The sequence below is a fragment of the Nyctereutes procyonoides genome, unplaced genomic scaffold, assembly GCF_905146905.1.
Source record: "Nyctereutes procyonoides isolate TBG_1078 unplaced genomic scaffold, NYPRO_anot_genome, whole genome shotgun sequence".
Taxonomy (NCBI): domain Eukaryota; kingdom Metazoa; phylum Chordata; class Mammalia; order Carnivora; family Canidae; genus Nyctereutes; species Nyctereutes procyonoides.
Genome location: NW_026575133.1, coordinates 30637465 through 30655342, shown reverse-complemented (window position 1 = coordinate 30655342; position 17878 = coordinate 30637465). Strand labels below are relative to the sequence as shown.

General features: G+C 53.0%; 1 protein-coding gene across 1 annotated transcript in view; it reads right to left on the bottom strand.

The window, feature by feature from the left end:
• The window catches only part of MGMT (O-6-methylguanine-DNA methyltransferase), a 277794-nt gene extending 266327 nt beyond the window's left edge, over positions 1 to 11467 (bottom strand). Inside the window, 1 exon segment of the mRNA XM_055345848.1 lies at positions 11376 to 11467. Within this exon segment, the coding sequence (XP_055201823.1) occupies positions 11376 to 11456 (81 nt within the window). The 5' untranslated portion in view covers positions 11457 to 11467.
• Between the last annotated feature and the right edge of the window lie 6411 nt (positions 11468 to 17878).

Here is a 17878-nt window from a genome sequence, read left to right as displayed (position 1 = left end):
ATCTTTGGGGTTCCCGGTAACAAGACACAGATTTCTGTGTATTCTGTTTTCTATTCTTCCTACATACACTCACACCTTCAGGGATGCCAGGACCTAAACCTGAGAACCAGCCTACATGACTTTTGAGCACTATCTCACTACAAGTTGCCCTCATCCCCAAATTCCAACTTTATACACAAACCTCACAGTTCTAGAGGCTGTGAAGTCCAAGATCAAGGTTCTGGCTGACTTTATGTCTGGTAAGGGCTCTCTTCCTGGCTGGCAGATGGCTGCCTTCTCCATTCTGCCCTCAAATGGTGGGGACAGGGGTGGAGGTGAGGCACTGAGAGGAGAGGAGTGCGGAGGGCGGAGGAGGGGCAAGGAAAAAGAGATCTGTCTCCACCAATCTTGCTGGACAAAGGTCTCACCTTATGACCCCAATTCATCTTCATTTAACTCCTAGGGGTCACTCTCCAAATACAGTCACAGGGCTTAGGGCTTCCACATCTGAATTCTGGGAGGATACGCTCAACCCTTGGCTGGGCCTTCCACCAAGTCTAAGTCCACACCAGCCTTGGAGGGCTCCCCATACAGATTCCAGCATCACCTTCCACCAAGTCTAAGTCTACACCAGCCTTGGAGGGCTTCCCATAGAGATTCCAGCATCGAGAGATGAAACCAACACACTTGAGTATGAGTGTGTGGCCCAAGGGAAGGGCCCAGGCATTGGAGGGACTCAGGGAGGCTGTGTTTGGGCTGGGTCAGAAGAGGCCCTCCAGGCAGGGCAGAAGAAGGCTCTGGAAAGAAGGGGATGGGGTCTCCCACTCATCCAGTCTCAGAGCAAAGCTTGGTGCACAGGCTTCTAGAGAAAGTGCCAGAACAGATGTGCATGGCCATCAGGCTGAATGTGGCTTCAAGATGAGTCTCTCAGGCTCATCCCATCTGGCATCTGGGTGGGTGGAGGGATTCCCTTAAAGCATCTTTAGATCCTTGCCTTCAACAGAAGGAGGAAGAGGTGGTCAGTGGCTGACTCTCCCTGGTCTCATGCCTACATGCTAAGCTTCCACTGCTGAAGCAGTGCCCTTGTCAGGCACCTGGCCTCCTTCCACATGGGGTTCAGCTTTCTCTGGAAGCTTCTCTGGTGCCCTCAGAGACAGAAGCAGGGGACTGTGTGGGGCTTGGGAGGCAAAGAAACCAAGGTCGTAGAAAGTGGACCGTGGCAACTGCTTCCTCCGTGATACAGGACAGGAGATCTGAAAATCCTCATCATCTAAACCTAGAGCCCCAAGAGGCAGCCTCCGGTCTGAGGGCCGGACAGAGGTGCCAACACTCAGCTGGCTTCCCAAAGGTAACCCCCAGTCGAGGTAAACTCCAGGTGGTCTGGGGCCAGTGCCCTACTGTAGTAGCAAGCACCCAACAATACAAACAGACCAGAAACAGGGTGCATGGGTGGCTCAGTCAGTTCAGCATCTGACTCTTGATCTCAGAGTTGTGAGTCTAAGCCCTACATTGGGCTCCACATTGGGTGTGGAGCCGATTTATTAAAAAAAAAAAAAAAAAAAAAAAAAAAAAAGCACAGACCAGAAACACAAGCATCCAACAATCCAAACACACCAGAAACACGGGCAGCCACAAAGTGGCTTTTCATTAAGTGGGATTTTCTACATGAACATCAGGCCACAACCCAAGCACAGCAAATGTTTGCTTCCAACACTAAAATTATTGGAACCGCTTACTTAAGGCCAATACAAAGGAATTTTTAACTAATCCGTCCAAGAAGCCATCCTGCCTTAATTGTCATGATACACAGTGGCTGGGAGTAGATGCACGTTGGGCTCAAGGGATTCTGAGCAAGAAACCTCACCAAACAGGACAGGAAAATCGCTCAGGAAACCAGAACCAAAACCTCTGGAGTCTCTTCTGGGGTGATCAATAGTCCAGACAACACCAAAATGATCTCAGTTCAGAAGGAAATGCTCTGATTACACAAAAAGCTAAGAGGAAGTCTTTAAAGCCCATACTTTTGTAGGAAAAAAAAAAAAAGGCAACCATAAGTAGGGGTTACGGCTCCAGCCCCACGTGGGCTCAAGCTATTCGGAGAGTGACAGCCAGGGCATCACAAGGACCCCGACATGAGGGGGCCAACCCCCCGGCTCACTCAGGAACTCCGGGTTTAGCTCTGGAAGCATGTGTCCCCGGGAGGCCGCTGTCACCCACGACCGAGGCAGAGCTCCCGGGTAGCCCGCCTGCTGCTGGGCAGAAGACCTTTACGTGGTTGGTCGTAGTCAAAAGGGTGAATAATGCTGAAATCGTAAGACTATTTACTCAATTCTAGAACCTGCATATTCGTTCTGATAGTTCTTGGAACAAACTTCAGGAGGAGCAGCCGAGGAGCAGCCCCGCAAGCTCCCTGCAGACGCGCTGGGGCCCGCACCCCGCGAGCGCCGGAGACGGATGGGCTGGGGTGGGGGGTGGGTGCGGAGGGCGCTCCTGGGCAGGCCCGCCGGCGGGACGCACCGCATCCATCTGACTCGACAGCTTAATCTGATGATAACACGATGGTGACAGAAACAAATTTTTCTGCACAATAAAGAATAGCACACATGGGCTTTTCTTGGGATAGCTAGCTAAATTCAGTAACTTTTGGAAATACATCATTTCTTTTTCTTTTCTTTTTTTTTTTTTTTTTTTTTTTTTTTTTTTGCCCATTCTTCTAGGAACTTCCACTTGAGTGTGAAAAGCCTCACTAACAAGAGCAGCTGCAAACACAGAACACAGCCCTGATCGGACGCTCAGGACCCCTTCCCTCTGCTCTGCTGGGTCCCGGCCCTCCTGCAGGGTCACGGCCCATACGGACGTCATGACGTAACCGTGACAGGCTCAGCGCACGGAGACCTTGAAGCCCCATTTCTAGGACCCGGGCCACACTGTGGCCTTAACCACTGTGGAGTGTCCACAGGCCGGCACAGCCAGGCCAGGCGGCCTCGACACACCCCACCCCTGACTCCACGCAGGCCATTGGTGCCTTTCCGTCTGTCCTTCCAGCACGCCAGCCGGTGGCCACCCAGGACCTCCCGGACACTGTGCCCAGGCCTCCATTCGCAAGGCCGCCCACCTCTCATGGCTCAAGCCGCCCTCACAAGTCATTCTCCCTGGGGGACCTGCTCCAACCACCTTCAACCACTGACGCCCCCAACCAGGGCCTCCCGCACCCCAGTGTGCCTCCAGAAGCACTGAGAACCCAAGACACAGGCACGCGGTGGACAGGCCCGCTCCCCGCCAGACGCCCCAGCAGGTGACCCCCACGGGGCTCAGACAGGAGCACAGCCTGAGGACACGGGCCACACAGAAGACCGGGGAGTCTTTGTGGAAGGAGACCAGGCACATGCTTTCCTTCTGATCTTCATTCCGACGCAACGGTGCACCCCGAGCCTGGCAGTTTAGTTTCGGGAGCCCGCCAGCACCGGCAGGGTCGTACAGGTCCCCGCACCTCCGGAGGACGGGCTGGGTGCGAGGGCCGCTAACGAGCCCCCTCGTCCCTGCTGACACTTCTGCCCGAGCGAGGCTACAGGATGGCAGCCCCCCACTCCTGAACCCAAATGCCAGCATGACGGAAGGGGTTTATTTACCCTCCCAAGGCCAGATCTTTTTCTCTAACTTCCCCAGGATCGCTTTTCTGTGAATAACAAGTATATACACCACAAGTTTTTTCCTTTCTCATTAAAAAAAACTCATTCCAAACACAGTCATCTTCCACGACCCTCCTCCCTCACCGCACGGTGCTCCGTCAGAAAGCCCTGCAGGACCCCTCGGCCTCGCACAAACTGTCCCCAAACCACCCTTGACCCGGGGCACATGACCAGACTTTGTCCCCCGCCACATGCAGCAGAGGCCGCCCACCACCTGACCTTCGTCCTTTCTCCCTGTTGTCCCTGCCTCCCCTGCTGATGACTCGGTGGCCCCACTTGCGAAGGTCCTGAGCCCAAGGCTCAGAAAGAACAGTCCCCTTCCCGGCTGGCCTTGTGCTAACGTCAGGGCTCCTTTGCAGCCCCGACCCCCACCTGAACTCCAGCCGAACTGCTCACAGATGCACCTGCACCCCGGAGTCCACGCTCCCACTGCTCAACCCACAAAGTCCCACCCACAGGCCACCGGGACAAACCTCACAAGTTTCTGCACAGATGTTCCACCCACCCCTGCAGCAGGAATCAGGACCAGGTCCACGGTCCATCGGGACTTGTTGATGAGCATGGCTGCAGTCCTGGAACACAGCCTGGGACTTGGTGCCCTCCTCCTTTCTCTGGCTCCCACCCAATTGTCCTCCCACTCTCAAACACTCTATGGGGTGTAGACGAACGCCTTCAGCAAATGGCAAAGCTCACACAGGCACGGTCCCGCGACGTCCTCACCGCGGGCAGCCCTGTATTAGTGGTCTGTGTACTGGGAGGTGTCGTGAGCATGTCAAACAGGGACAGACATGAGAGCGCTGTTTCTCCCCCAATGCTAAGGACAGTGCTTGGTCACACTGGAGTTCAGAAAATCTAAGTGAACACACATAGGTATGTATTTATTTACGCCACATCTTGCCCCCAAAAGGACCCGTGCCTGGTTCTCACCTGACCACTGCAAAGGCAGTGACACAGCTGTGGGCCAACCCGGAGCTCTAGTCCTATCCTGTGCCCCTTGTGCAGAGCACCCAGCCTCTCCCAGAGACACATGGGCTCCTCACACACAACAAGGAAACCACGGGTGTCCACAGGATGCGAGAAGTCAGTCCACGTAAAGCAACCCGCGCAGTAGGCCTTCAATAAATGCTATTACCAGCAACACCATTATTGCAGTGGACAGAATCTTCTGGAACTTGACCAACTCTACCAGGCTGAACCATGAGGGGAGGGTAAAGACAGACCCCAAAATAGGGCCCATTTCCACCCACACATATTACTGAGGATTTTCTCTTTCTGACAAAGCTGACCTAACAGATTGCCCCGCCCCTCACTACTGTGGTCTGAGCAATCACACTTGGGAAAATACTGTGCCATGCTGGTGCCACTGCTGGCTCCTGACCACCGCCAGTGTCGGGCTCTGTGTCACGTCCTTCAGCAAGCTTTTTCTTTTTTTTTCTTTTTTTTAAATTTTTATTTATTTATGATAGTCACAGAGAGAGACAGAGAGAGAGGCAGACACACAGGCAGAGGGAGAAGCAGGCTCCATGCACCGGGAGCCCGACGTGGGACTCGATCCCGGGTCTCCAGGATCGCGTCCTGGGCCAAAGGCAGGCGCTAAACTGCTGCGCCACCCAAGGATCCCCTTCAGCAAGCTTTTTCAACGTAACAGATGATTACTGTCAAGTCTCCCGGGGTTGTCGGAGATGGGCAGTACCCCCCCGGGGAACACACCGGCTAAGCCCACTGGCCCACAAGGCACAAGCCTGCCGTCAGCATGGCACCCCTGACCACTCACCACACTGCCCCCTGAGTGGGAGGCACCTGGAGGCCAACCGCCTGGGCAGCTCCCAACAGTGTCCACGGTGAAACAACAGAACTGGCAGCAGAGGAAACCACCTCCTTAGAGACAAGAAGGATCTCAGACACCTAGCAAATACCCCGTGGGCTACATCATGCTCCAGACCAAACAGAAGTCCATGACCACCTGGAATCACAGACACACCGGAGGTGGAGCACGGAGCCAAGAACCATCACTAGTCCTGCCTCCTCTGAAAAACAGCTCGGTGGCCCTAAGCTAACATATGCCAACTATTACCGTTATTCGGGGCTCACCAGGGCCTGGTGTGATCTGCACACGTGACTCCCTCTCAATAGGCAACCACAGCCCTATGAGTGATAGTGTCATTTCCCCTAGTTTTGGGGAAACCAAGGCTCAGAATACTTAGCTAACTCTCCTCAAGGTCATATAACCAGTAGAGCCAAGTCCAAACAAGCAGTCTTGTTAGCAGAGGCTGCCCCAAATGGGGGCTTGGGTTATGAGTAAATCCATAAAACAAGGATGCTGGTTGGGCTGGAGGGAAACCAGGATTTCTGGTAGGCTCCTCCCTGCCTTTTCCAGGTACAATCTCATCCACAAATGAGATAATGGTTCCAAATGAACATTTCTATCCAGGCGGTGCCTCATACTTTATTATTTCATATGCTTATACTCATCCAGACAGACAAGTAAGTGTGATCACCACCATCAGACAGATGAGGAGGCAGCTTGGAGTTCAACATTTGCTTAAAGTCGCCCAACTAATTGCGGCACCTGGATGGCTCAGTCAGTTGAGCATCCAACTCAGGGTCATGAGATCGAGCCCCACATTGGGCTCCACACTGGGCATGGAGCCTGCTTGAGGATCTCTCTTTCCCTCTCCCCACTGTGCGTGCTAGCTCTCTCTCTCTCTCTCTAAAACAAAAAACAAAACAAAACAAAGAGTCACCCAACTAGTAGACAGCACCACCAAAATCCCTCCCATGTTCTGACGCCACTCTTCCTACATAAAAACCCAACTCAGTTCCACAAAAACACGTTCAGTGGTGTATCTGAAAGTTCACCCTCACCCGAGACCAGGAAAATGCTTCTACCCACAGCGGGGAAAAAAAAGACACCAGCCAGTCAAAAGGAAAGACAGGAGGGAAATATAATAGGGCTGTCCATGCTTCACTTTGTTTGTAAAACTAATGCCAAAGTTTTGGTAACATCTGCATCTTTTGTCATAACCACAAGACCGAAAACTATAACGCTATGATAACATGTTGGGTGTGCAATTTGAAGAGATTCACATGTCTCTGAGGAGTTACAAAACCATACACAGATCCATGAGCACAGGCAAGTGAGAACAACGTTGGCTGCGAATGGACCCTTCCGGAAGGGGAACTCCATTGCTCATCTGCACCGGAGAGCATTCTTTCTCAGCCATCCTAAAGATTCCTCAAGAGATGCTCAAACATTAGGGTCCCTAGAATACCCTGAGAAGCCTGTAAAGACACAGATCCCCAGGTTCTGATCCCATAGGTCTGGCAAGGGGCCGTATAATCCGCCTTTTTTAACCAGCACCTTCGGTAATCCTGATGCCAGCGGGGCTCAGACCACCACTTGAGAACGCTGTTCTGCTATGGCTCATGGATCTCCCACTCCAAGGAGAGCATCAGCTCCCACATTCCAGTGGTCGCTCTTACTAACGACCCCGAACAACCAGGTCAAAATCTGAAGGTAACATCATTGGTCCCAACATGTAGGCCTTTTGACTGAGGAGTAAACTGTAGCTAACAATTTAAAAACAAATGGGATGTAACCGCCAGTTACTCATGAAATGTCCACATTTCAATGTCCCATCCCATATTTTGCCCCATGATTCAATTCTCTCTCTTCACCCATCCGGATACCTCTCAACGCCCACTGCAGGAATCGCCCGATCTGTCAATAAGGTAAGAGTTTTCTAAACTACTATCCATATGACTCAATTTGTCAGTAAAAACTGCCACCAGCGCTGTGCTTGCAGAAAAATGTCCATAAATGCATTATTGCGACTGGCAGATCGATGTCTATAATAAAAACAAATAGATTTAACAAGTGCCTGCTTTTACGAGTGGTGCCATTGGCAGACTGCGCGTTCAGTTTCGCCCCCAGACTTCTGGGAATGGGCGATGGACCTCGGGCTGGATACTCTGCTGACTTCACAAGTGCTACCGGTAGGAAATTATTCTAACAAGACAATTTTTGAAGTGGTACAGTGAACACAGGAGGCATTTATAACTCTCTCACAATCCCTTTCACGGTTACACACGTACATAGACGACAACAAATTTAGCAACTGTAAGGAAATGTTTCTGTGGAACTTTTAACTGGTTTTTCCACGGCGGTATCACAAGCCAGAAGTTTACTCTGGGATGCGGGGGCGGGGGGGGGTGGCAGGGACATGTGGCCTGCCTCCCTGGAGACCCCCACTCCTCTAAGCCCCTGATCTAATTGAAAACAACTTGTCGTATCAAAAACAAGTTTCAGCATTTAACACGTAGTCAACGGTGTCACCGCCGTGTCAGTGGCCCCTGGGGCTGCCTATGTATTTAGTTATTTCTCTAAAGCAGACATCAGGAGCGTGGCAGCCACAGACTGGCTTACCTGCCAGGGATTCTGAGCACTTTGGCAAGACACCGTGACCGATTTACATACAAGCCACATCTGCCGAAACCACTCTGATTCCTTCAAAGGTTACAAAAGGTCACAAAATGATTTATTCCTCTTAGACAATTCATTTTAATAGCTACATACAGGAATAAGTCATTCACTATATTCCATAATACGGTTTTCCCAAAATCTTGCACTGACCCCTCCATCTAAGCATTTTATTATTAATTTTTTACGTCAAAAGAAAATGACTCTTGCCGGTGACCAGCAAATACGCACCAGTTACCCAAATGCCACAAACACACACGTGGCAGTATTTTGTCTACAATGCTGGGTCTCAGACTTTCATCTGCCTTTGCTCACGACAGGCCTCCAGAGCTAACAGAAGGGGACGTGCATCCTGTGCAGCAAGGGAAAACTGGCCCGCCTGCACAGCTCAAACCCCCTCTCCCATGCAGATAACCACAGACTTTCACTTTAAACCAAGAATGGGGTGCTGCTGGGTTTGTTTGCTCACCAGCACCTGAGAAGAAGGACAGGGAATCCACTCACCCAATGGTAATGTCATAGTCCACACGTTCCCAATTTTTACAGTTTCAGGTTTTGTGTGAGTAACACTCTGAGCTAAGACCCAAGCTCCTTCAGAAAGCAGCTGTATCAGAAGCTGCCCTGCCAGAACCAGGGAACCCATCAGGGAGGACGAGGACGGCAGCCAAAGCAGCTCAGGGCCTTTCAGAGGCTGGGGCCCCAAAGTACGTGTCTGCAGTGACCACAGACGTGATAGGACGCCAAAACCCTCAAGGAAAGTGGACGCACAAGAGGAACTGTATAGGTAGAGTTAGTAAGTAGTTAGGTAAGGTCACAGGGAAGCATAAAAACAAACCTAACAGATGACCACAGAAAATACTGTTTTGCTTCCATGCTTTTTCTACTAAGGAGACTACACTATAAACTGAAAACAGCCTTGAGGCCCAAAACAGGGAGTCAGAATAGAACCGTGTTGCTGGTTTGAATCCCTGGCTTCTACATGTCCTCTGCAAAATAAGGAAGATAAAGACAGTTTAGCAAGGTTACTTCATTGAACAACACTGAGAAGCACACCGTTGGGTTCCTGAGGCGGGAGAGCGGAGGAATGAGCTCTGCAGGACCGCCAGGGTGGCTCCTTCTCCCTCGGGCCCCCTGCCCTTCTTTCCTGCACGGACAGACCAGGCCCACACCTGCACACCGGCACAGGAAACTATGGGGCTGGAAGGCCCAAGTGGGGGGCCCAGGTGAGATCCAACTGATACCCAAGTGAGACCAAACCAGAGAGGAAAAGAAAAGTCTGAGAATCTCTGCTGAACAAGAGATGTTTCCATCACGTCCATGCCTAGTGCATTATCTCTTTAAACTTCCCCCTCCAGCAGTGAAGGCCTTTTTAAAGCAGGGTCTAAGAAGTCTAAAAATCTAGCTCTTACAATACAGATTTGTTTTAATAAAAAAGAATATTCGCATAGAAAAGGTGCCTTACTATGGCTCTTGCCCGTGAGGATGGGTTCATCCTGCCCCCACAGCGCAACAGCCTCTACTATTCCAATTCCGACTGGAGACAAGAACCCAGGAGAGATGCGACACTTGCCAGAGCAAGGCCAAGTCTCCTGGTGTCCTGCAGACTCTGGCCCTCGCAGGTGTGGACTTGGTGTGAACTGCCCTCGGGACAATGTGTCTGAGCTAACACAATGTGAGCTCCCTGTTGGCCCCGGGGGCGGGGGCGGAGGGGGGGGGGGGTTGTGGATGGCCAGGGGTGGGAGGAGAGCTCTGACATTGTTTCCTTAAATCTGTTTTACCCTTAGCATGCTCTCCTTTTTAATGTCTTTTTCACGTCTGTGTTTTCTCCACTGAAGGACTGGGAAACAGCAGAGCCATCTCTTCCTCATCTGTCTCTGGGAGATGGAGAGGAGGGCCCGCCTCAGATGCTCCACGGTTCCTATTTAAAGAGCCAGCCGCTTCTTCGCTGGTTACGTTCAGCAGCTTCGTGCTCTGCCACATGCAGCAGAGGCGGCCCCTCTGTGGACAAAGCAGCGCCTCTGTGGGATGACTGTCCACCCACCTGACCGAGCAGACGCTGCGCTCCATCCACACAAGGTGCCTGGAGAACAGGAACCCAAGTACTGGGCAGAGGCCTCGCAGCCAAGACCATCCCGGGGGCTCAGGAAATGATGAGCCAGTGAGTGAGGGATGGATGAGCACTGCCCTACTGTGTCTCCACTGACCTGGGAATCAGGGTGCCCAGCGTGAAGGGCTCACACACTCTGCTTGTTTACCCCAAGTGTTTACGGAGGCAATTCGGGTAAAACGAATACAGACACCAGCCACGATCATGAGGACCCCAGAACATGGTCTTAAACAGGGCAGGAGGCGTGGAATTCCGCCCACGGAGGATGCTAAAGGCTCGCTGCAAGGAAGGGCCTGGGTCGAGGCCTCTGAAGCTTCCTGGGAACAGAAGGCGGACGGACAGCGTTCCTGGACGTGCATCAGCAGCGTGCGAGGCAAGAGCGTGCACAGGGGAGGGCCTCGAAGGTGTTGGCCAAGTCGAGGTGTGACGGGGGCAGCCTGCAGCCCACAGCAGGCCGCTGTCACCGCAGCTCAATGTGGTCCAGGAGCTGCAGGCCTGGGGTGGGAGGGCCGCACCTGGGCACATGTGAGACCTGGGCGGACTGTGGGTGGGGAGAGGCAGGTCTGGGGTGGGTGAGCCGCACCTGGGCACATGTGAGACCTGGGCAGAGTGGGTGGGGAGAGGCAGGCCCAGGGTGGGTGAGCTGCACCTGGTGCAGCTGGGCACATGTGGGACCTGGGTGGAGGGTGGGTGGGCCGCACCTGGCGCAGCTGGGCACATGTGGGACCTGGGCGGAGGGTGGGTGGGCCGCACCTGGGTGCACCTGGCACATGTGGGACCTGGGCGGAAGGTGGGTGGGCCGCACCTGGGTGCACCTGGCACATGTGGGACCTTGTTGGAGGGTGGGTGGGCCGCACCTGGTGCACCTGGCACATGTGGGACCTTGTTGGAGGGTGGGTGGGCCGCACCTGGTGCACCTGGCACATGTGGGACCTGGGCGGAGGGTGGGTGGGCCGCACCTGGCGCCCCGGGGCGCACGTGGGGTCTGGGCGGAGTGGATGGGGCGCGCGCAGGCCCCACACCTACGGCAGGGGAAGGAGCCCACAGAGCCACAGGCCCCAACGCCTCGTCGGCCTAGACAGGCCCTGCCGCGGGCGGAGGGCAGCAACCAGACACTCACCGCGTCGCCCAAGCCGCCGACGGCGAGGAGCTGCGAGCGCACGGACGCCGGGGACCACGGGGGCGCGCGCTGCCCGGGCATGTCCCGGGCGCGGGGGGCGGGGCCGAGACGCCTGGGGGCGGGGCCGGGCGCGGGGGGCGGGGTCACCGCGGGGCGGGGCCTGGGCGTGACGGAAGCGCGGCGGGGGCGCGGGAGCCGACGCGCGCGGAGGGGCCCGGAGGGGGCGGGGCCAGGAAGCGCGGCGAGGGGCGGGGCCGACGGGGACGGGGCGGGGCCGACCCGGAGCGCGCGCCCGGCTCGGAGCATGCCCAGTGCGGCGGCGCCCGGGCCGACCCCGCTGCGCGCAGCCTCGCAGCCGCCTGGCGCCGCCCCGCCGGGTCTTCCCGCCCTCGGGTCCGCCTCTCCCGCTCCCGCCCGGCGGCCTGGGCCCGGCGCCTGCGTCCGCCTCTGCCGCTCTGTGCCTCAGTTTTGCAAATGCCAGGCCCGCGCCCCGTGGTGCGTGCGGGGAGCGGTGGGGAGGTGCGTGCCGGGGCGCCCACCGACCGTGTTGCGGGCTCCCGGGGCGGCAGGTGCCCGGAGCGCGGGGCCGCCTGCCTGGGCTCCAGCGGGCAGGGACCCGCAGGACTCCAGGCGCCTTCCAGGTGGCTGCACGAGCAGAGGGGGCTGGGGCCCGAGGGGGCCGATTAGGGCCCCTCAGGTCCCGCGGGTCACCACGGCCTAGATGCACCCAGATTCCTGGGCCCTGGCAGCCAGGCCAGCCTCGGGGCCATTCAGTGAGCACAGGGGTGCCAGGCCCTGCTCCATGCTGTGTGCACATTGTTACGGCGGAGCTGAGCTCCCCCAGAGAGATACATCGGAGTCCCAACCCTCCCCGCCCCCCCCAGACTCAGAACGTGACCTTATTTGGAGGCAGGATCTTTGCAGAGGTAACAAGTTACAGTGGGTCATTGGGGCGACTGGGGTCCTTGAAAGCAGAAGGCCAGGTGAAGACAGACACAGGGAGGGCTGTGTGAAGACGGAGGGTGCAGAGGGATGCATCCTGGAGCCAAGGAACAGGTGGGGCCAGAGAGCCATGGGCAGCACCCATCCCTAGAACCTTCAGAGGGTGCACAGCACTCTCCACACCTTGAATTTCAGCTCCTGAGCTCCAGAGCTGCGAGACAGCGTGTGTGTTGCTTCCAGACACCCATTTTTGTGGTGCCCTTTATGGCAGCCCCAGGAAACACTATAGACACATTGTATCCAGCTTGATGGGGCACAAGGCGCCCTGGGAGTATCCCTCAAAGCTTAAGAGAGGCCACATACCCGTGGGTCCCCATCTATGCAGCTCCTAGGTTGTCTTCTTAATGGGAAAGAAATCTTCACTCTGCCTCTGTGCACAACTACTCTATTGGGATATTCATGACTTGGATGGCTCAACATAGTAAGATTGTTAATAAAAATTTGTTCAAAGAACCAAGGTTGCTTTGTGATAAGCCCCAGTGACTCTATAGGTGCATCGTGGATCCTCTCAAGGTCACCACCCAGGGTCACACCTCGGCTGGGACATGTTCAGAATAGCTGCCTCTGGAAAGTGAACTAGGCCCTGGGTACACACTGCTGTTCAGATCAAGTACTTTTCTCCAGTAAGACTGGACCCAGCCTCAGAATCCTTCTCAGTGCTGCTCCAGGCAGCCGTAAGCACTTAAGCTAAGAAAGCAAGAGAAACAAAACATCTTTGCCGTTTGTTCTGGTCTTTTCTATAGGCTCCTGTGAAACTTATAACACCCTCCCATCCCTCATTCCTTTGTCCCATTATACCCACATCCTCACCTACAAGCACTTTCTATTGTTTAAAGCAACACAAGGAGAGCCCCAAATCTGGGAGATGGCTTGGCGAGGAAGGAACGTGAGGTCAGGAGATTTGGGATGCAGTCCTGCCAGCCTCTCACTGTGTAATCCACCGGACTTCTCTGTTTGTAGGATGACGGAACTAGGCGGACAAGGTTCCTTTGTGGTTTCCCATCTGTGGTTTAATAAATCATATCCCATTCTTCAGGTTCCCATGAACAACTTTTTGCAAAAGAGGTGGAAAAACACAGGAGTGTATGCTCAATGTCACTTACTTCTTCAAGGGGCCTCCCTGAATGTCCTTTCAGATCAGCCACTGGGAACCATGTTAATTTGCATCGTTTCTTTAAACAGCCAAATGGATACCTTTCAGGTTAAACAAATGAACATGACATGTGATTGCTTTCAGTGATTTGCAACCCAAGAAATTTGTTTAATAAGCCTTTCTTTCCAAGCTACTTTTGTGACATTAGAGACCATTTACAACAAAGCTGTCTTCAGTATTCAAACTTAATCCTTACTACCCTGCCTTTGGGAAAAGAAGGGATTTTATAATGATCGCATAAAACCTTGTGTGGTTTGAAAGCCCCAAACTCCGGACAAACGTGCGAGGGTCGTATAACAAAAGAAACATACTACAGAGCTCCCCTCTTTAAGTGTTTTACATGTGGTTTCCTTTTAGGATAGCATCTCCAGTGGAGAGTTTTGCCGATTAACACAATTGATTTTCCCAGCCCCTGTATTCCTATAAGGGTTAGAGCCAAGAGCCGGCACCTCGAATCTGGATAGTACAGCCAACCAGTAATTGATGTTGGCGGGGAGCATTCCGGAGGAATGGAAGAGGGAGGAGCGGGGCATCAGGGTCAAAGGCACCCACAGTTCGGTCGTATAGACAGATAAGGAAATGGAGTTTATAATCTGGAGCGGTGAGCATCTACCGGGAAGATGTACTAGGGCTCGTGAGGCTACAAAGCCAGAACCCTTTCAACAAGCCCTTGTCGAGAGCCCGTGTGTGCCTAGCTCTGTGATGTGGGCTGCCCCACATTGAGCAGTGAGGAGATCTGCTGGTGTTGAAGGGATGTTATAAGGAAAGTCCTGAAAGAGAAAAAGGAATGGCACCTGCTCTCTTTTAGGGGAAACACCCATGCAGGTTAAAAGGCCACTGGTATTTGTGGCATTTGGATCCATTATCTAGCAACTATTAGACAAAGATTATTCCAAATCTTCTACAGCTCTTCTTTCTGGAATATGTTGACCAGATAAGCTGAATATCCAGGGAATGTATATGATACCTGCAAACAAGTGAATAAAAGTCAACGCTTCTGATGCGTATGTGTGCGGATAGATTGGTGTAGATAACTACTTCAGGTGTAGGAGCTTTGGGGGAGGTTTTCCCAAACTGTGTTGGGCTATTCAGTGTTGATCACCCAGGACCGGGGATTTTGTTAGGCATTGGCCCTTTTGAAAGCAGCTCCTACACTTATTACAAAGTGTTTTTGATCCATTTTCGGGAAGGGCTTTGTTTGTAACACATTGTTGGCAGTTTGGGCAGAATCTTTTAAGTGGTGTGAAGTGCTGGGGAGTGTGTACCTGGGCCACCAGGAGGAAGGGGGTCTCCCCCCCCCCTCTGTCCTTCTGGGATGAGCCACAAGTACCTGCATTTTTGTGACTTGGAAATTAAAGCCAGAGACGTGGGGATTTTGATGCTGAGATTGTGATTTGGCCTCGTTTGCCTCTACCTGGGAAACCACAAATGAAAATCAAGGCAGGAAACCCAGCCATACCGAATGTTCTATCTCAGCCTCCAGAAACATTAATCTGAAAAAGAAAAAGTGGTTGTATTCTGCCTGAGGGGCACTTCTTCACTCCAGCCCTGGTGCTCTGGGCCATTGATTTGAAATAAAATGAGGCGAAGTGGGAAGAATGGTCACCATGTGAGCAGCAAAACTGATGGCAAGGGTGACGTGGTGTCTGGCTGTCTGATCAGTCAATTGTCTGACGGTCTGTTCGCAAAGGTAACCGACTTTAGTCTGGAGAGTCAGGAGTGAGAGTGAGGGCCGGGGAATGGCCCTCCTTGGTCCATGAGGCCTCTGGACAGGAACAGGACAGAGTTCTCATTCCCGATGGGGAGGGAGAGGAGTCCTGGGCACCTGGGTGGGGCCGCACCCCAGGGAGGGGCCCTGCGGGGTGGGCTCAGGACATCAGACATAGGGAGCCAGCTCTCCTCTCTAATTCAGATCTGGGCATGACCCATGTTTCTGCCCATGACCTCAGCATTACATCCTTTCAGCAGTGTGTCCCCAGAGTTGAAACAAATTCTGTCTCCAGCTCCCCCTGGAAAAAAATCCCAAAGAAGGGCTCTTCTTGGCTCAGTACAGCATAGGCAGCTGGACTCTGGACCAGTTACAGTGGCCAGGGGAATGAAGTAGCATCCAGCCAGTCCCGTGCATCCATGTGGCCGGGAGAACAGGTGTGATTAGGGGAGGAAGGGGGATGGTAAGGGCAGGATGACTGTGAGGGATATCGGCGCCAGCTCAGGACACTCTCCTAGAGCTAGACCACTGCCTGCCCACCCCCACCCCCACCCCCAGGCCAAGCAAAGCATCACCAAGTCTGCACCTCATTTCTTCGTCTTAGGGAATCATCCTAATTAGCACCTGTATTAGAGATTCATTAAGTTACTCAGGCACAGAAATATACGACTCCTAGAAATTAATAATCAAAATAGCCAAAAATTATCCATTGCTGGTTAAGTGGCAGGCCCTAGGCTTAACTAGGGCGATATTCATTGGTGTTTTGAATTTTCACAACAATATCATTATCACAGTTCTACGAATGAGGAAACAGAGTGGTTGAGTAGCTTGGGAAGGTCACACAGCATTGGGAGTTAGACTATTTACAGAGGTTGACTGTGCCTCTGACTCGTTTAAGGCGTTGGAAAGTGAGAACTGCATTCACTGAGACTCAGGGAGGACAGTCTTGGCTCTCACCTGCACGCTTTTCTGCCTCCTTTGTGTATGGCTAGTCTTCCCTAGGTCACTGTGCTGGGCCAACCAGACCCTTGACGACATACATGTTCGGTTACTTCCCGCTGGGTCACCCAGCAGAGACTCTGCGGCTCTGCGTCATGGCCTTCTTCCCTGGGAGGGGATCCCATAGGGTAGAGAGAAACTGCCCAGACTCCACCGTTGAGCCCCTGAATCCAGCCAGATCTGAAGGTAACCACCCCTGAACTTCTTATATATCTGTGTGACAGTGAATTCTTTTGTTTGAATAAACAAGTTTGAGTGGGGCTCCCGCCATTTGTTACCAAGAATCTTGAGCAGTGCAAGTGTCCCTTGAACACTGTGCTACTTGTTTTTATATGTGTTGTCCTTTAAAAACGCACCAGTGTGTGAGGTGAGGGTCAGTACACCCATTTTATAGGTAAGAAAAGTGAGGGTTAAAGGGTCCAGCTACTTGTCCAAAGCGACTCAGCTATGAAACAGCAGAGCAGCACTCACCTGCATGGGGTTATAGATCCCCAGGGGCCAATATTCCTGGGAATATTCCCACTTGCTCAGCATATAGAATTGGGGTGGGCACGGGGGAGAAGGAGAGAGAGAGGAAGGAGGAAGGGTGGGAGTAACAGCGAGAAAGAGACAGAGACAGAGAAAAGACTGTGTGTTAGCATTTTTGAATTGAGGAATTTAAAATCTTTTGGTGGGAAGTTATGATGGTGTATTTCTAGGGCTTAGGAATGTTATCCTGCTATTTGTTCTTCAAATAAAAGAATCAGAGTTGCTGACTTAGTTTAAACCAACTCCGAAGACTGTAGAGTTGGCTGCTGATTAAAAACTTGTCTTTCTTGGTCTGAGGAGGAACAGGGGAGATGCCTGGCCTGCACGCATCTCCCCTTGCAAATCTGATTTTCATTTGCAACACTTGAGAATGCCGATGATTGGGAAGCTATAGCTCGGTTATTAACAAGCTAGAAATTGTAACGGAGCATGTGCTTTGGCATCTACTCCTGCTCGTGTGATAAGACTAAATGCGAAGAGGTCTAAACATGAAATTAAAGGTGATGGTGGAATCATCTGTCTTGCGGGTTTCCTGGCCGCCCCCTGCTAGGGCGTCGGCGGGCTAATTCTGGAATTACAACGGGCGCCTAGATTAATAGAAATCTCCAGAGGCTCGTGATGTGAAAGCCCACTTTTGATTCAGTATGCTTTGCTGTTTGTGAACTGAACCTGAATCGGGTAAGAAGTGCACAAATGGGGGTGCCCGGGTGGCTCAGGTCAGGATCTCAGGGTCCTGGGATGAGTCCCGCCTGGGTCTCCCTGCTCAGTGGGAGCCTGCTTCTCCCTCTCCCTCCCCCTCCTTGTTCCCGCTCTCTCTGTCTTAAATAAATAAGTAAAATCTTTAAAAAAAAAAAAAAAAAGAAAAGAAAAAAAAGAAGCGCACAAATGACAGCCATCTCATTGTCGCTTTCCATCCTTGCGGAGCGACCCCGTGTATGGTCACACCTGTCTCCCGGGGCATACCTGCCTCACTGTCTCCTCTGCTTTCAGTTCTGCCATCAAAACTTTGTTTCCAACTCATGGTTCCTGATTCTCTGTTCCTTTCTGTCTATTCTACAGCCAGCGCCCTGTGCTTGCAGAGCCCCGGAGCGGGAGGGGGCTGATGGCAGCAAG